Source organism: Saimiri boliviensis, chromosome 2 (genome assembly GCF_048565385.1).
Source record: "Saimiri boliviensis isolate mSaiBol1 chromosome 2, mSaiBol1.pri, whole genome shotgun sequence".
Taxonomy (NCBI): Eukaryota; Metazoa; Chordata; class Mammalia; order Primates; family Cebidae; genus Saimiri; species Saimiri boliviensis.
This window is the reverse complement of record NC_133450.1, coordinates 119,867,687-119,887,890: the sequence shown is the minus strand read 5'-3', so window position 1 is coordinate 119,887,890 and position 20,204 is coordinate 119,867,687. Positions and strand designations below refer to the sequence as shown.

Here is a 20,204-nt window from a genome sequence, read left to right as displayed (position 1 = left end):
TGTCTCAAAAAAAAAAAAAAAGAGAGAAAATAAATTTCAAGTGTTCAATTATTCTTGACAATGTTTTCTTTTTCAACAAATACATATGCATTTCTAACGAAACTTCTGGAGTTACCATCTTTAGTTCAAGGGAAGGCTTCTAATGGTGGCAATTTTTGTGGGGACCACAGAAGGGATATTTTTGAATAAATGGTTGGATCGCTTAACACCCTATAAATCAAATCATGCTCAATCCTTCTATGTTTAGGCCTCATCATGGGTAGGTGATTAATGAATATTTTTCATGCTAATGTCTCACAGACCAAAGCTACATTTGTAACCACATAATCATCACAGTGGAAATTCTGACTCAGCTGTGACGTTGGGTAGGAGGGACCTTTGAATGGTGCTTTAGACAATTCCGTGCAAAGGCTGTAGTCAGTGGCCCAGCTTTGCAAGTCTTTCCAAAGTCCTAAAGCATGCTGGCATGTCCTCACTTGGCCCTGTCACTTCTGCTTAAATTTTTTCATGGAGAATACTCACTCCCGATCACGGGACATTAAGGTGAATTTGATCTTGGGCAGCCTCCCTCAGTGGAGTGAATCAGAATCATGGGATTCCCCTGAACTCAAGCTTCCTGGTGGGTTTATTTTTATGCAACATTCCTCTGGAGAAAGAGGCACCCACTCTGTAAAGGGTTAGACCTCTTCTGCACGTGATCAAAGTAGCCCTGGAGAATATCTTCTTGTATGGACTGATTTTTGTGACATGAGGGCTGTGGGAGTTTTCTTGAAATATTTAAGGAAGAATCTTTCTAAGGAGTCCTACAACCATGAAAGGAAACTATCAAAAACATCCCAGGCAGATAAGTACTTAAAGTACTAAGAAAACAACACTTGCATGGCCTTATTTGATCTGTAGCCCTTGAACAGGAAAACCAGAGCCATCTTTTAGGCTTAACTCCAATGACTTCCCCATTTTGGTGTTCTTTCTGTAGCTTAAACAAGTGGCTACACAATCTTTCTCCATTTACCTCACGTCTGTCCAAGGTGGCTTTTCCCCCTGCACCTCCAGCTTCCCTGGAACTGATTTTGAGTTTACAAGTGCCTTCTGTGTCACTAGAATCAGTGTTACTTCTCTGTCTCCATCTCACTTGACCTTTCTGCACAGACCTGACTGCTCTTTCTTTCCTGCAATACTGTTTTCCTCTCAGGTCATGTGACTGCAGACGCACAGTTTCCTATTTACCAGCTCCTTCTCCATTCATTGCTGGCCTCTCCTCCACTGTGCACGGGCCCCAGGGTCTGTCCTGCAACCCCTTCTCTTCCTTGGCTATTTTATTCTCCCCATGTTAATTCATCTTTTGCTGTTACTTTAAATAGAGTTGTATATCAATGACTTCCTAGTTTGTATTTTAACTCCAGCCATGAGTACCGAACTGCAGACTTCTGCATACCACATGAGTGTCTAATTAACATTTCAAACTTAACATGCTCTAAATAACGCCTTTGATTTTCCACCTCAGGCTTGCCTCTGAGTCCCTCCCTTACTCTGATTAAAGCTCTAGTCAAATATCTTCACAGTGAGACTTTTCCTAACTACTTTATGTAACTGCAGGCTCCCTATGTCTGTGACACTTTTCCTAATCAGGCTGGTCACCAGCCTTCTCACCATTCACCTGTGTGTAACCTGGGATAGCTTTGGGGTCCAGCAGCTTTTCTCCCCTACACCCACTCTTTCCTTTACACCAAAATCTGAATGCAGAACACTAGTGATCTGAGGAGGAGAGAAGGTCCCAGAGCACCAGACATGCTATACCACTTAACTCATCTCAAATGGCCCATGCATTCTTGTCATGTTTTACTTTTATTCATGACATTTCCCCTTAAACAATTCTCTTTCCTCACTCTGGTTGAAGGTCAGCTCCTGCTTGACCTTTGCAGTTCAACTCCCAAGTTACTTCTCCTGGAGAGCCTTCCTACCTCTCCTGGAGAACCTTCCTGGCCCAATGTGAAATAGAGGCTTGTACCGTGTTCCATGACACGACAATTTGTTCATTTCCTTCTTTCTCATTGTTGCTAGACTGTGACTGTTTCTGGAGGAGAAATGACCAATAGATCTCATTAAATATTTGTACCCAACATTCAGCTCAGTGGCATATAGCAGATACTTAATAAGTATTTTGAATGTGTGAGTATTTAGGGAAACTGTATATACTCGTGATAGGGCTCAGAACCACCCAGTGTCCTCTGACCTAAGAGCAAATACTCGGAAATCCCGTAAGATAAAGCTATCCATAAGACTTGAAAGCAAGAGTATTGAAGGATGCATAGGGGCACTCCTGCTTCTGTATGAGCTGTCTTCTGAACTAGGTCCAAACTTGGCATAAAATTCAGCCCTGTATTTAGTATTCACAGCCCACCCTCAAAGCAAGCAGTTTGAGTTCAGGAGGCTTCACTGAAGCAGGGGGAAACCCCAGAGGCCAGCCTTCTCCAACTCAATTGTTCCTCTCTGTTTTTAGCCTTATCTCTCTCTATCTGTCTCTCCTTATGGAGGTTCCAGTTCTTCTGTTATGAAAGACAACATGCCTTCCATAAAGCTACACTATGAGGTAACACCTATTCAGATCCTCATGTGGGGATGGTGGAATGCTTGGTTGCAAGAATTTATCAAAGACTTTGTTTCCAACAATGACTGTCCCTTTTCTAAAGATTTTGAATCTAGTTTTGGGGCTTAAAAAAAATGCATATCTCACATCTGAATGAGTGAAAATAGCATGGCATTCAGTCTACTTGTGTTTTCTCCAGCCCCTGCATCCGTCTACATGTATTATACATGTAGAGCTATGTATTATAAATGAAGAGCTATGTTTTTCACATGTCTATGCCTATGTTTGTGTCTACATATACATACAGTCATGTGTCACTTAACTGGGATACGTTCTGAGAAATGTGTTAGGCGATTTCATCATTGTGCAAATGTCATAGCATGTAATCACACAAACCTAGATAGTGTAACCTACCTCACACCTAAGCTATATGCTGTAGCTTATTGCTCCTAGGCTACAAACCTGCAGAGCAGGTTTCTATACTGCCAACAGTCCCCAACATAATTCAGCAGAATACCAAATACAGTATATTATAGTACTACTGGCTATACTGTAACTATATTCAGTATTGTACTGAAAACTGTAGGCAGTTACAACACAATGGTAAGAATTTGTGTATCTAAGCGTATCTAAACAAAGGAAAGGTAATGCCTTGCACTGCAGTGTTGCAAAGGCTACAGCATCACTAGGCTATCAGAATTGTTCGGCTTCATTATAATTTTATGGCACCACTGTTTTATATGTGGTCCATTATTTACAGAAGCATCATTATGAGGTTCATGACTATGCATATACTAAGCCAAATTCTATCAAGACACTCATCTACATATTGCACATGTATAAGTTTCTGCCCTTTAATTGGTAGTTTATTCATTTATTTAGCAAATTCCGGTAAAAGATGTTCAATGGGTTAGACATTATAGTAGATGCTGGAGATTTAACAGTAAGAAAAATACAGTTTCTGCCTAACGAGAGAAAATCAATTCATGAAAAGGGGAAAGATATACAGTGCTATGACTTTGTAACAGAGGAGATCTCATTACAGAATGGAAGGTGGAAAAGAAATCCTGATGACACTTTTGAGCTGAGGTCATAATGATGACTAACCACTGACTAGGCCCTGGTTACTAGGAAGTGGAGGAGAATGACATAGCAGAGGAATACCCCAATGGTGGGAAGAAGTGAGCATGCTTGAGGAACTGAAAGAGAGACCACTGTGGCAGGGAAAGTAGGGTAAGGCTAGGAAGGCAGCCAAGACCCAGTGCATGTAGGGCCTCGCAGGCCAGCATGAGGGATAGGAGACAACCTCTAAGAGTAATAGAGGCACCTGCCAGGTTTAAGTAGGAGACTGGCATAATGAGATTTTTATAAAGGCCATTTTGACTCAGGTATGAAGTACAAATCAGAAAGAAGCAGGTGGATGTGGGAAGAACAGTTAGGCTGAGACTATGGCAGCCAGGCAGAGAGTAATGAATTAGAGAGTTCTTTAGGAGGAGAAACTGTGGGCTAGCCAGGTAAACTTGGGAGACACATCCCGAATTTGTTACTGAAATGTTTACCTGGATGACATTGTCTAGACAGAGAGCATAGCACGGAGGAGGAAAGGCCCTGGGCCAAACCCTAGGAAAATTTAACATTTAATGACTCAATATAGGAAGATGAGGCTGCATAGGAAACAGGGCGGGCCAAAGTAGGAGGAAAACCCACAATGGGGAACTCAGAAGCAAAGGGATAAAGAATTTTACAAAAAGAGAAGTAGTGAAGATGCAGCATCCTTCTGGGTTGTCAGGGAGCAGGTACAAAATGAGGACAGTGACCACAGAATGGGTTAATTAGCGACTTCAGAGTGCTTTCTCAGTGTCACAATGGGGAGGAAGTAAATTTCAATGGGTCACGAAACAAGAAACGGAAAAAAGTATTGCAATTTTTAAAAGAAAGTTGGACTGTGAAAAGGATTAGACTATATCATGATTTGCTTATTAAACACATAAATATTAGGAATGTCAGTTATTCAAAATGTTTGTGAGGTTGCTGTTATTGTTTAGCCCTTCTTCGAAACAAAGATTAAGGTCATGTACAGTATTTTATCCAGCCAGCCTTCCTACTGTTTGACTATTTTAAATAGCTAAAGAATATTTTGGCTAGCTTTTTACTATTCAATATACAAAATGCTGTTTTGGCATGTTTATTTAGTCCTCACAAGATTTTATGTATCCAGGAACTAAGAGTCAGAGATTCAATCACTTCTCCAGCCAAATACAGTATATGAACAACTAAGATAGAACAAATGCATCTTTAGATCAAGAGTAGTTCAAAGGGGAAATTGTCCTAATGTATCAATTGTTGGTGTATATGTGTATATATATATTTGTATAGTTATGTATACAGCTAGATACCACAATTAAGAACGTACCAAAGCTATTGTTTTAATTTTCCACAAGTTAGCACTTTTAATTTAAATGCTTTACTTGTATTTCTCTTATGAAGTTCAGTTATTTTTAGTAGGCCTTTTATTTTAATAACATTTGGTACTACTTTTTGAAGATCAACTAATATGGTTAATTTCTCAATTATATGTGCATCTCAAACTCATTTCCCACTTACGATTCCTAATCTAGTGGTATTGCAACTATTATAATGAAGATGTAGTTGCACCTAAGATTTTAAAAATTATTTTCCCTTAAACAAGTACAAATTAGGGATTCCTCATTTATCTGTTCATTATAGTTCCAGCTTAAGGCTGACTTTCTCATTAGCTTAGCTTTAGGCAGCTTTACTAAGATGAAATTACATTCCACATAATTCACCCATTTCAAGTATACAATTTCATAACTTTTGGTGTATTCACAAAGTTTTACAACCATTGCCACAATCAATATTTTAAATTTTTTATTACTCCAAAAGGAAAACCTTTTCTCCCTTACACCCTTAGCTGTAACCTGTCTCACTCTCTCCCTCTTTCTCTCCTAGTCCTCAGCCTCTATTAATCCTCTTTGTCTCTATAGATTTGCCTATTGGGATATTTCATCAAAGTAGAATCATAGGATATGTGGTCTCTTGTGATTCGCTTTTCTCATTTAGCATAACGTTTTCAACGTTCATCTATGTTGTAGTATGTATTTGTACTTCATTTGTTTTAATGGCCAAATATTTCATTCTTTGTATATTTTATTTATCCATTTATCAGATGACGGATGGACATTGGGATTGCTTCTACTTCTTGGAATATACCAAAGCTCTACTCACTAAGCGTAATGTTCTAATTAGCTTTTGAGGCTCAGACACTGTATGTGTAGATATAAAAAGGTGCTTGTATGTGTAAGTCTGTGTATGTAGCTACATTAGTCTGAGGTAATATTCTGACCTTGGTTTTACATGTCTAAAGCCTGTGTTTTAACGAGAATGGACAATTGGGAATTAGGAGTTTTTTGACCACTTTAAATATAGTGGCTTGTCTTTGGATGAATAGAATCATTAGGAAGAAAAATTTGTATATGTTATCAGGTGAATCCCCAAACCAAGGTTAAAAAAAGAAAGCATCTTTTGTTACATATGGATTTTCTATACATAGGTCATTAATGCACAGTTGTCTGATGTGAGCTCAGAAATTTGGGCTTTGAAGGGGTATTTAACAGAAAATGGACCTAGCAGTCCCCTTCAAAAATCTATCATATGTAGGTGTCTCCTTGAATAGATTTTCCCTTTGCCCTTTCCCACTTATCCTTACCCTGTGATTTCCAGTAATACCACTCACTACTCTTTCCACTGCCAAGATTAATAATACTTCTGCTATTTAGCATCAGACCTCAAGAACATGAAATACTTACTTTTTATTGCAGGCTTTTATCATTTGTCTTAAACCAACTTGAAATCTCCCTTTGTGTGGCCTTTTCCATATAGTCTTATTAAAAAAATGTGTACATTAGATAGCCACAAAATAGTAATTTCTCAATTTGTGCCAAGCTTTAATAAGCAAATTTTTTAAAATAACATTTTATTAATTTTAACTACGATTTTTCCTTTTCATAGAACTCCTTGAATTGCTGCTAGCAGAAATAAAATGTTACTCTTCTGATTTTAGTATTTCATTACAATGAATTTCATGTAATTTTTTAGTTTAAGGCCAATAATATAAGAATAAAATTGTGCAAGTCACGCTAATATTGAGATTCTGAGTTCTGAATTTGTTTTTACATTTGTTTTGATAAAAGCGTATTTGGAGGCAGAAAGCTAAAACGGTGTTCAGTCTTTCTAATCACCTCTTCCCACCTCACTGCTGCCACTGATGAATGTGTAAAAAGCACTAGGAAGAGCACTAGACTGTCCTCTTCTTACTAAAGAAATTAAAGCAGGATATATGACCATGAAAGAAAATAACTCATAGGTTTGTTTACAGCTCAAATTACTAGAAACAATGGTTACTAGGTGCCGTGCCCATTAAGAAATCTTAGTTGGCGACCCATTCACTATAATGTCGGAGGGCAGAGAATTTAGTCTGTTTCTTTCACTGGTGGAACTCCAATACCTGATACAATGTATGGCACATAGTAGATGCTCAGTAGGCATGTATTGAATTGATATATTTATTGAATGGATTCCTTTATGACAAACTCCTTAACCAAGCATTCTAGGCTCTTTATCTCTCACTTCAGTCTGTATCTCTCCTCTAAGCCCCATTGATATAACACAAAAATTCGCTTTAGTCAAAAAGTTCCGTATGTTGCTGCAACCGTTTTCTATAGTGGTTCTTTGAGCATGGAGCTTGTGGAAAGGACATGGATCTTGTAAAAATGAAGAAGAGGTAGAACTGGCACAAGACTGTGGGAGGGCAGGGTAAGACTTAAGTAACCAGAGAGGGAAGAAGAGAGAACTCTAGAAGAGCAGATAGGCTGATAAACTTTTCCTTTCCTCTAAAACTGTATTCTGACTTAACTAAGCCCGTAGGTCCTTCAGCTCACAGGAAAAGAAACAAGTTCCATATCTTCTTAACAACTGCCTATATACATTTGATTTATAATGCAATTAAACATATTTGGTGTTAATTATATGTAGGTCTTATTGCTACATTCTTCTAACCTACCTATGCTGTTTAAGTGGCTCAGTACTTTATCCATTGTTCTTAAGGGTCCAAAACAAAAAACAGGTAACCCTGACCTTAACAGCCTAATATCTGAAATCTTAAAACAGTCAAGCCCATATCTTTCACTAAAATACTCCACATGTGTTTAACTTGTAAGTGAAAATATTCTCAATGTAGTCTGTTATTTCACTATGTATTTGTTTTTAATAGTTCATCTCTCTCTCACAATGATCACTTAGTAGTAGCTAACTTCAGAAATCACTTTAGTTTTTATTGCCAAAAATTTTACGAAGAAAAAAATAACAGCAAGAGAACCTGGGGTGACTTTGGCTTTTAACACTGGAGATCCTGGCACAACCTGTGCCTAAGGCAACCTTGGTGGTCTAGCAATATTGTATGCGAGTCTTCTGGTTGGACAATAAACGACATTTGTGAATTTATCCATGACCTCTCTTCGTTATGCACTGCCAGTCTCTGGTGTCATCATTAATTAGGCTTCATGTCTCCCATTTGTCTGCTAGAAAGCATCTTGGATAAGCCAAGTTAATAAATTGGAGCAGGCAAGCCGCCTGGCCTCTGGGGTGTGTGGCTCTGTGGGTACCATCGGAGGGCAGCCCTCTCCTTTGATCGTGTGGGGAAGTTTAATTCTAACAGGCCACATGGGAATCCCAGCCCGTGGGGGTGCAGAGAGGACCTCAGAGCACAGCAGTGGAGTTGCTCTCGTTTGTACTGGTTTCAGTTTCTAATTTCAAAACCGTGAGGCTCAGAGGCCTACGAGAATTGTTTCCCATTTTGCTTCGTCTTTCCCCAGGACTTTGCCTGCATTCTTCAGTGAGTTCTCACAATGGGTGGTGGAACTTCAGCACAGGAATGAAAGTCATTATCCCTATGTTCTAAAAAGGAGATTTGCACTGTGGCATATTTCCGTAAATACAGTGCCCAGCATCTGTAGCGAATCATCCTCAGCCATGATTCTCTTGCTGTTCAGACTTAGACGTGTTTCCCAACCAATTTTACTAAATCATAAAAATAACAAATAATATTTATGAGCCTGCTTGCAAGTGCCAGGCATTCTGCAAATCATTATGTATGACTTATCTCATCTAATTCTCATAACATGCCAATGGTTGGGGGAGTCTCTATTTTGCAGATGAGAAAAACAAGCCACAGCCCACCTGAGCCCCAGTGGGTCTCTATCCAAGCACAAGCTCTTTACCACCCACATGATATGGCCTCATAAAATTTGAGCAATTTGATGGGCACCCCATGGGCTCTGTCACCACATCTAGCACAAAGGGAGAGCTGCGGTGATCAACCCTGTGAATTCAGGCAAAAGCAGAGGTATTGCTTTTGTAATTGGTGAAACAAGCTGAGCCTTCCGCTCTGCTTTCACCCGGTGAAGTAACCTTGAAGGAATTACTGTCAGGCCTTCGATTATATCCTTTTAGTAAATTGCAGGCATGCTTTACCTTATGTTCATGAAAAACAATTCTTTATAAATGAAATTGTTGGAATTTGAATGTAGTAGAGGGTTAAATAAAGAACTCTTCCCAATTTATATTGTGTGAAATTCTAGCTTTTCTTTAACTGTATTCTCAGAATCATAGCTGGAAATAATCAGGAAAGTTTATGTGGCCACAAATGTTCATTGAGAAATGCTGTTTCCTTAAAGCAGATGTCTTTCCCACTTCCCTGGCTACCTTCAGAACTACCCAATCAGGATAATCACCTGTTACCTTGCTTATGCCTCGTGGGGTGAAGTGGTGGACATTTCTGGAGTTCTTTAAAATACACGCAACCCTTTCAGATCATCTTGAGACACCTCACCATATTTGAGAAGTACAGACATTGGGACCCGTTGGTGCACCCACCTCCTGCAAAGTAGTGGGTCGGGGAAAGGAAGAGACAAATAGATCACGTTGCATCTCTGGAAAGCCCATGTGGAGTCTGGGTCAAATTGCTAATATATATATGTATAGATATTTTTCAGACAGGGTCTCACCCTGTGAGACTAGGCTGGAATGCAGTGGTGTGATCATGGCTTATTGCAGTGTCAACCTCCCTGGGCTCAGGTGATCCTCCCACCTCTGCCTCCTGAATAGCTGGGACCACAGGTGCACACCACCATCCCCAACCAGTTTTTGTATTTTTTGTAGAAACAGGATTTCACCACTTTGCCTAAGCTTATCTCAGATTCCTAGGCTCACCTGTGTCTTGGCCTTCCAAAGTGCTGGGATTAGAGGCATGATCTACTGTGCCAGGCCAACGTTGCTAATTTTATTTAAACTTTCCTATATGTGGGAATCTAGATAAGAGGAAGACACCTTTTTTCTTATTCTTTCCCTTTCTTTTCTTTCTTTTCTTCCTTTCACCTTCATTCCTTTCTTCTTTCCTTCCTTCCTCTTTTTTTTCCTCTCTCTCTCCCTTCCTTTGTTTCCTTCCTTCCTTTCATTCTTTCAGTTTTTCTTTTCTTTCTTGTCTGTCTGTCTCACTTTATTGCCCAGGCTAGAATACAATATGACACTGCAGCCTTGAACTCCTGGGTAGAAACAACCTTCCCACCTCAGCCTCCCATGTAGCTGGGACTACAGGCATGCACCATCATGCCTGGCTGACTTAAAATTTTTTTGAGAGACAAGGTCTCACTGTGTTGCCAGGCTGGTCTTGAACTCCTGACCTCAAGTGATCCTCCCACTCAGGCCTCCCAAAGCACTGGGATTACAGGTGTGAACCCCAACATTCAACCAAAATAAGGAAATCTGATGCTTTGGCCACATACATGAAGCTCTCTAGAGAAGTTTGGGGATTAGTAAAGGAATCCTGCATGATGACCTCTCAGGGATTAATGTATGGAGTTTTACATAAATATGTATAATAAAAGGTAAAACAAACACTATGCAGAAAATAATAGAGATGTTTGAAAGATGCAAAAACATTGGGTTGAAAAATGCTTTATGGCAATCAGGGCATCTCAGAGAAGCTTTTTAGGAGGAACAGGACTTCGTCACATATTGTTGAAAGTATGTATGGCAAGAGAGCAGAGCAAAGAACCACATGAATGAAGACATGGAACTGGGAATGCTGAATAATATAATTCGAAAACATTGAACAGCTTTGGTTAGTCAAATACACATGGGAAATAGAGCTGAAATATGCCATAACTGAAAAGGCCCTAAATCCAAGGCCCTAAAGTTTAAATTTAATTGAGTTCTCAATGAGAACTCATTAATAATAGTTTTATCTTTTTGTACCTTTCCCCCTTTGTTTCCAGGGGATGAGATGGCCTTGTAAGTTATAGAGACTAGAGGAAACTTAACAAGCTTCAAATTTAACTCTTGATCTCGTGTGCCTCTTAAAAAAAAATAATCCAACAAGATACTTCCCTGCTATTCTTTATCTCAGTAAATGGCACTCCCAGCAACCCATTGCTCACCCCTTTACTGTTCCATTTGCTTCAACCCTACCTTGACTGAATCAGTAAGACCTATTTGTTACATCTGCAAAATATCTTCCAGCTCCATCTACTCTCTTGCTCCTTGGATCCCACCCTAGCCCAGAGTGCCCTATTTTGAGAAAAGGATGGTAGTGGAAAGGACATACTTGCCATTTGGCCACGGATCCATCTATTTCAAAAGGGTGAAGGGTAACCTTATAATAGCAGGCAACTTATAAAGTAGTTATTGGAGAGGGGATAAAAAAGCTTACAAAGAAAGGAAAAAAATTGGAAAAAATGAATGTTTTAAATGATGATGTGATTGGATTTATAGAATTTGTTCTCGTTGTCTCAAGGTAAGATTTGGTTTTTTTGTTTGTTTTTTGTTGTTGTTGTTTTTGAGGTGGTGTCTCACTCTGTTGCCCAGGCTGGAATGCAGCGGCATGATCTCAGCGCACTGCAACGTTTGCCTCCTGGGTTCAAGCGATCCCCTTGCCTCCGCCTCCCAAGTAGCTGGGATTACAGGTGCATGCCACCACACCCAGCTAATTTTTTGTATTTTTAGTAGAGATAGGGATTCACTGTGTTAGCCAGCATAGTCTTGATCTCCAGACCTCGTGATCTGCCCACCTCAGCCTCCCAAAGTGCTGGGATTACAGGCATGAGCCACCTCACTGGGCCTTTTTCTGTTTTATTTTCAGTAAGTTAAGTCATTTTAAAGAAATTAGTCTTTGCATCCCAATGGACAGGATTTTTTAGATAGCCTTGGAATGGTTGTCAGAATAGCTAATAGCAGATATTCTATATAGCTCTATTAAAAACTCTTAGAAAGAAACCATGTCAATAGAGCCTGAATTTAGGTACTCCTGTCCTGTGATCTACCATCCCTGTATCATGACAAATCCCTGGATACCTCTGAGAATGTAGGTGATTTTGACCTTGACACAGAAAATGACAAAGCATTTCCTCAAATTGTTCTTTTATTTTTAGCACCACTTTATAGTCCCCAGAGTTGTCCAGTTGCAATTTAGTTGGCAATATTGCAAATGAAAAGTTTCACATAACTAATTTCAGAGAACAATTAAGTGGTGTCTTTTGTGTTTTTTATATTTCTGTACTGACATGTTTATTGTTTTGCCTGCAATAATTGTTCCAAAATGCTAGTTTTAAGTATGCCAAATTATTGGATAGGAATTTGCCAACGTAAAGATCTCCTTCCCAACCTCCTTCTTTCAAGATGCCTTACCTGTGTGTTTATAAATTCCTCTAAGATGTCTAGCATGTATTTCTCTATTTTGTGAACAAGGTGGCATGATATCTTTATGGTGAAAATCCAGTACTTAATAGGCTTTTGAACAAGAACATATGTAATTTTGGGCCGTAGTCAAAAGATAAAAGTGATCATGACTCAGGTCTAGCCTTGTAGAAGCGAAGACTTTCTTTCCCCCATGTGTGCTGCAACTGGCACAAACACATAGGAACCTTGGGGAGGTATCTCTTGCCTGGGTTAACTACCTTTTGTGATGGTGATCTATGAATTAGTGTGGTTTCCATGTAGCCAAGTCATATCTAATAAGGTAGGTCATTTTTTAAGTCAAGTCACCTCAGACTTGATTATCAAAAGGTGTTCTATTACAAATTTTAGATAGTGTATCTGCAGTAAATTATAAAAACTATTTCCCACGTGTTAGTAGAGGATTAAAAGGAAGGCTAGGTGAATGGGAAGCAGGAAGGACAGACAGGGTTCTCCCTGGGCTTAGTTCTCACGTTGGGGTGCATGTGTCACCCTGGCCAATCACCAGGTTGCTAGTTCTAGACAGCTTAGATGCCTGATAATTTCCGCAGTATCTTTTTCAGGCTCTTCTTTTGGAGCATGAATCTGAAGAGGGTCGTGCCCTTAATTCTGTGGGACTAATCCTCAAGTAGTTTCTGCTTCTCTTTATCTTTGGGAGAACACAGGCAGAATATTTCATCTATCCTAGGTTGAGATTTTTCTGGAACTCTAGAAGAAAAATTGAAGGCTTATGCATTACCCTGTTCCTCAAGAGAGGTGTAGAATGAACTAATTATTTTTGTTGGCTTATTATTTCCTTTTTTTTCTTTTTTTCCTCCCTGGAATTTGGACAAACAGTAATTGACAAGGGGTGTGCACAGTTGGTACCCAAGTGCCTGGTCCATAGCAGGAGCTGAGCAAATATGTGTTCCTGAGTAAGTCTAATTCTAAATTTCTCTTTACAGCAAGTGAAAAACAGATGGTGGTGGTGTGCAAGGAGTCTCCAAAGGAGTATCTCCAGCCTTTCAAAGACAAACTAGAGGAGTTCTTCCAAAAAGGTAGGAAGCTTTGTCAGCAGCACATACACACAGCCCCGATTCCTCATTCCATGAAGCTTTCTCTGAGGCTCACGGCCCTTGCATCCTGGCTGACCAGGGGCAGCTCTGGTGATTTCATTAGCCCATCTTCCTATGGTGGTTACGTACTCAAAGTAGATGGAGTTGTCCTATAGCTTGTATATCACCTTTCAAATCCATTTTAATGTTTTAAATCCTTTAATGCTACTCTGGCTGTTATAAACTGAGGACAAACTTTTTTGTCTCTTCATGGAGCTTAAGGGATTTCTCAGCCCATGTTGACCGTTAAACGATCTATGTGCAAGGCAGATGCAGTCATGTGTTTCAGATTTGTGGTCAGCCTGGACAGGTGGATGGTGATCACCTTCCTGGTTATATGAGTGTAGCAACTTGGAAACTTGTGTGGTATTTTCCATTCCTTTTCAGATAGGAAAATGAGGGCCAAGTGAATGTCACACATCAATCATTGCTATCTGTCAGCCCTCTGAAGTTAGTCTGTAGAAGTGATATGCATGAGACTCAGCACTTATTGTGAAATCTTAGATTTTCTTCCTTCACAGTTTTGACCTGAGTATGGAACTTTTGTTGATTGGGGTTAATGAATATGGAAGTATCATTCTTTTAGATAATTCCTATTCTCATTTCTCAAATTCAACTTAAGATGTAAAACAAAAATAAGTGCAGGGTTGTTGAAGGCAGCTTTCTTCCTTGCTGGAAAGCTGAAGGAAAGACACATAGGAGTCTTTGGGGATATCTCAACATGCTTTTTCTATTACTGAGTAAGGCCACGTGGGACCACACCATCAACAAAAGACTGTTAAGCAGGGTGAATGCATAAAGTGTGGCCAAACCAGCTTGAGATTTGGCAGGGAAATTCTCAGTCTATGAGTCAGAGAAACTCCATTCCAGCTGCTTCTCCCTTGGTGCAGAGACCATTGCTTCCTTCTCCATGATACAAAGTTGTCTGTAGTGAAGTAGGAGAAGTCAGATTTCTCTCTCAGCCATTACAGAACCTCACATATGATGGAAGAAATGCTGTCAGGCAAAGAACCATCTAGAGAGCAAAGACACCAATACTTATGTGTTATGTGACTATAGGAGATGGCTTTTCTAAGTGACTTAGAAAAAAATATATCATTATACTGTGTAAATACAACCTAAGTAGCCTGAAGAAAAGCATGAAATACTTCCCTTTGCTGATCCAAGTTAATAGTGTCGGCTTTTTACATATGTAGAATTAACTTGAAATGAAGCTCATGTGTACTTGGATTCCATTTTTGTTTTTAATTGCTATTCTATTTCTAGAAATGTTGTCATGTGTATGTTGGGGTACTATCTGCCTATATACTGTAATGGCCTTAGAATCCTAGCTCTGCAAAGCAGCTAGCTTATATTGTGAATTTTATTCTTTTTGTTGAGAAGACATAAATGTGAATAGATTTAAAATCTTGAGAATCTTGTTTGGTATGTTGGAAAAGGAATTTGCAAATCCCCATTTGGGATAATGTGCCAGCCTCTTCTCTCCTAGGGCTTTTAAGACAATTCTGGTCTTTTCAGAGAAAGGGAATTTATATGAGGGAAACTGGATCTTCTGTCAGGGAAGCAAGGGTATGGCCACAGGAAGCTATTCTAAGAAAGCCCTAGAACCCTGGTTCTCAACTCTATCATATACTAGAATCACTTGGAAGATTTTTGAAAATCTTGATACCCAGGCGCAACTCTAGACCCATCATCAGCATCTCTTGGGGTGGGACCAGGCATCAGGTTTTTGGTTTTTGTTTTTTTTTTTTTACTCTCCAGGTAATTCCAGTGTGGAACCCAGATTGATAGCCACTAATGTCTAGCTTAGTTCATCTGTTAATGTGTATTCAAAAAGATTTATTCTGAGCCTGCTATGTGGTAGGCTCTGTGATAGACACTGAGAGTACTAAGATTAATTGTATACTCCTACACCTTCTCACAAGCAATTTCTTAGTGGGAAAATGTCTATAATTGAGTATAATCAGCTCCTCTTTAACCAACAGGTTAAGTAAAAGGGATACTGGGATAACATCAAATTATGCTTAAAACAAAACCAGCCAAAACAAGACACAAAATGAATTTGAAGGAAACATTACCATTCTGTTTAAAAATTAAGTATATAAAAATATATATACTATTGTAGGAATCTTAAACACTCCCAATATCATATGGTAGAAAAGTCTACTGTAGAAGTAGCCTGTTACAATTATTTCATTACTTAACTCATTTTGTCAAAAAAAAAAAAAAAGTCTAGAATGGTGCTGTTCAATGTGGCAAACACCAGCCACCGGTGGCTTTTGAGCAGCTGTAATGTGGCTAATGGAAACAGAGATGTGTTACTAGGGTAAAACACACACTGGGTTTCAAAGACGCAGCACAGAATATGTAAAATGCTTTATTGCTAATTTTTTATACTGATTGCATGTTAAAGTGATATTTTAGATACCTGTAAATTAATAATCATATTTTAATATAAGTTAATAAATATGCTAATAACCTGACAAAATATATTAGCCAAATTATATTTTCTTCTTTTTGAATGTGGCTACTAGAAAATCTTAATTATATTTGTGGTTCACATTATATTTCTGTCAGAAAGTGCTAGTCTAGAGGCATGGTCCATAGGCTTTCCTCAGTTCATGCCTACGCTCTCTTCTCATTCTTGCTCAACCTTCTCAGCTTGAATCTTAAGTTTTTGGAATGCAGAGTTTTATAAGCTCACCCCCTGCCCACTCTGGGCCTGGCCCTTGTTTGGCTCTCAAGTGGGACTGCTTAACCAAAGGAGGTGACAGCATGCCACTTTGTCAGACTATTACCTCTGCAGTTCTGAAATGTATGGTTTAGGGTCTGTGGTGAAGAAATACATTATAATTCACAGCAATATGTTGTGTTGTAGGGGCTGGGTTTTTGCCAAGTTATAGTATATACAAATGGATTATCTTCTTGCTACTATTTAGAGTTCCCAATAGTAGTCCCTCTATTACATAGATATTTCACTGATTCATAGAAAATGTAGGATTTTCCATTTACCACAAATATGTACTATTCACCATGGATAATCAAATTTCTATGACAATTGTCATACAGTTTTAGTGTTTCATCTAATATTTATTTATTGTAGGAAATGCCATTATTATATGTACTACAGAGAAAGAAAAAGTGCTGCCATAAGCCACAGCATTTAGACAATAAGATGTACCCCAATATCAGAGGCTCTAAAATGTGAAAATTCTATCAGTTTTGGAGTTGGTGTAATGTGGTAGGGACATAGAATCAGAGAGGAAGAATGTCCAACAATTTTAGGTAAGACTTTCAGCAAAGGAGATATTTTTGTTAAGACTTGAAAAAGAGCAAAATAGTAATGACGGCAGTGATAGTGCTAACTAACATTTTACTGAGTGCTTCTATCTGCTAAATGCCATGGGGAACAGAGCACCTTATTACTTGGTCACCATGACAATCCTTTGAAGTGAGTACTATTACCACCCTGCTATACAGATGAGGAAATTGAGGATTAGAAATTCTCAGCAGACAGGCTACAAAAGACATTCCAGGCAGAGGAAAATACTGCAAGTCTCAGAAGGATGAAAGACATGATGTGTTTGGAAAATGGCAAGTGACTTGGTGTGGCTAGATCACAAGGCGTATGAGAAGAACACATGACCAAAAAGGAGGTAAGAGTCATAATGACTTGCTCAAGAATCTGAACTTTGTCTGACAGGCAGCAGCTAACATTGAAAAATAATGTGTACAGGAGTGACATGATTATGTTGGATTTGTTTGTATTGTTTTGGTTTGTGCAGTTTTTTTTTTTTTTTTTTTTTTTTGGCGGGGGGTAGAATGTATCACTTTGCTTTTTGTTATTGCTAAGAAATACATTACAACTAACAGTAATATCAAAAAAGACAATTAACAGACTAGTGAAAAACTTGAGAAAAGCAATGGCAAAGCTGAGGTAGGAGGGTCACTTGAGGCCAGGACTTTGAAACCAGCCTAGGCAACACAGTGCAACCCGCATCCAACAAAAATTAGTTGGATGGGATGGTGCCTGTAGTTCCGGCTACTTGGGAGGCTGCAGTGGGAGGCTTGCTTGAGCCCAAGAGTTCAAGGCCACAGTAAACTATGACTACACTGCTGTACTCTAGCCTGAGCAACAGAGCAAGGTGCTGTCTCTAAAACAAACAAAGCAATGGCAGTAAAAATAAAGAAAGGAAAGGACTTATTTGTAAACAGTAACAGGCTGTTTTAGGTATTACAAAACAGGATAATTGGATATAAAAATGAAACGAAGGAGAACAGTGTAATTCCTTTTTCTTGCTTCGATAATTGGCTGGATGCTGATGAGGAAGACACGATTTGAGATGGAAATCAGTGAGGTCAACTTTAGACATGTTAACTTTGTACATATGAGACACAGAGGTAGAGATGCTGGGCTCATGGGAGAGAACTAGATGCGACTCTAACGGTAGCAGTTCAGGTCATAGGAAGAAATGAGATGACCCAAAGAAAAGGGTGTAGAATGAGACAAAACCTGAAGTATCAGAGTATCTGAGCACAGGATATCAAATAATAAGTGTAACTGAGAAAAGACACCTCTATACTTCTATAGCACAGCGTACACAGAGCGTTTTGCAAGAAAGCTAATTCTCTATTAGAATTCTTATCACTCATCACATTTTAAGCAATTTTGTTCTTTATGCCTCAGAAGTCACATGCGTTGTGACTCAGGATTATTTTTGCATAAGCTGCAATTCAGCTCTAACGATCCTGATGATTTAATTTTTCTTTTATAAATCATATCCTGTTGCCACACTCAAATGGAGATGATGTGCTTATCCTTAGGTCTTTTATCATTCTTTTCTCAGAATGCCCATATATGGTGTTATTTGACAAAACTGTGGTACTTTTTCTTAATGAATTTCATTTTCTGAGCAGAATTTAAAGTAATTTTAATGGCACGCTTGGCAGGGTTGCAAACTCCATGATATCCATGCCTTTTTTCTTACATGTTTTGTTGGTCCCCCGCCTCCCCCGCCCACAGTAGGCTGTTGAAGCTGGTTTATAGCTCAGTTCAGAATAACCTTGTGCAGGCATTTTCTGAGCTCCTACTTTCCCACCCTCAGATCAAACATGGTCATAATGAGATGGCCTTCAAAAATGTGATGCTCACATTAAAAGTTCCTGTAAACATGGCAGGGATCCTATAATTAAAAGAAGGCGCAGAGCAACTGATTAGATCCCAGGTATAGATCTTGTAGGTGGTCTTTCCATGCTGTTAAATTGGTCATTTGTATTTATAGCTTTGGCAGGGAGGGCTGGAACCAAGGCTGGCTCTAATCCCAGCACTCTCCCACACTTGGCCTTATCTCTTTCTCCATTAATATCACTTGGCAACCATGAATGGAGCCAAGTTCTAAATGATTCTCCATGAACCATTCTAGCCCCAGTCTGTGAAACTACTAAGTTTCTTTGACCAGCTGAGATTGGAGATATTCTTAATATCAAAAATTATTTTTGTTCACCTGTGTAACAAACCTTCACGTGTACCCCCAAACCTAAAATAAAAGTTAAAAAAAAAATCTGAAAGTAAAAGTTAGATAAATTTACCAGGCTAAAATAAACAAAAGCAGTAATTGTGATTTTCTACATTGAATACAAAAAGAATTTTGTAAATAGATGAGTAGTCCATGACAGCCAGGACTGTATCTGTTTTGTCCTGTTAACTTACTTGTCCCAACGTAGTATAGGCTCAGCCTGTCCCATGATAGGTGTTAATAAGTATTTTTTCAATTTATGAACAAACATCTTAAATTGTGTCAAGTATCTAGAGTCTTTTTGTTCGCCGCTCCTTGAGTTGTCTGTTTAAATCCTTTCAGAATTGCTGAATTGTCTCATAATCTGGCGAGGTTCATTTTTGGTTTATAATACATTTCTGTGGTCAGACCTCCTGGATGTAGAATCATCTTTCTATGTTGGGCATGTGCTTATAATCTATTCTTAGTAAATACTTTAGTCAGATTAGATTGACAAAGGCCATACTTAAATCTCTAAATTGCAAAGTAACTGCAGGTTATTATGTAATCTCTTCACTTCAACCCCCAGAAATGTAGAAACAAAACTATCTGAATTACCATATTCAACCACTAAGGTTACAGAGATCAGAAAAGGTCAGTAATCTGAGCAACGGAACTTGCGAGAGGAAATAATTCTGACATTCTTTACAAAGCTTGTGGAAAGAAGAAATATGGCTGGAGAGCATGCACTCTCCATGAGCCAAAATGGTTTCTTAAATACCCCACAGTTACTCAAGAAAATGCCAACAGACATGGTTCCAGAGATCATCAGATAGCCAAGAATTAAGGTAATCTCTTGTGACTTCCAGATCACTTAAGTAACAGAGCAGTAATCCTTGGAAGATGAATATAGCTATTTGGCCAGGTGTGGTGGCGCATGCCTGTAATCCCCACACTTTGGGAGGCAGAGGTGGGCCGATCACCTGAGGTCACGAGTTCGAGATACCTCGCCAACATGGTGAAACCCCATCTCTACTGAAAGTACTAAAATCAGCTAGGCATGGTAGTGTGCACCGATAGTCCCAGCTACTCTGGAGGCCGAGACAGGAGAATCTCTTGAATCTGGGAAGCAGAGGTTTCAGTGAACCTAGATTATGCCACTGCATTATAGCCTGGGCCACAAGAGTAGGACTGTCTCCAAAAAGAAAAAAGAAAAAATTA

At 39.0% G+C, this 20,204-nt stretch overlaps 1 protein-coding gene and 1 pseudogene across 4 annotated transcripts in view; both read left to right on the top strand.

The window, feature by feature from the left end:
• The window catches only part of FMN1 (formin 1), a 423,173-nt gene that overhangs the window by 319,217 nt on the left and 83,752 nt on the right, over nt 1–20,204 (top strand). For all 4 annotated transcript variants that reach the window (XM_074394141.1, XM_074394140.1, XM_074394139.1 and 1 more), the window contains one exon: nt 13,339–13,431. In XM_074394141.1, coding sequence (XP_074250242.1) covers nt 13,339–13,431 — 93 coding nt within the window. The remainder of the gene's footprint in view (nt 1–13,338; nt 13,432–20,204) is intronic.
• LOC141583663 (microtubule-associated protein 1 light chain 3 beta pseudogene) overlaps nt 13,443–20,204 on the top strand; it is a 49,552-nt pseudogene continuing 42,790 nt past the window's right edge.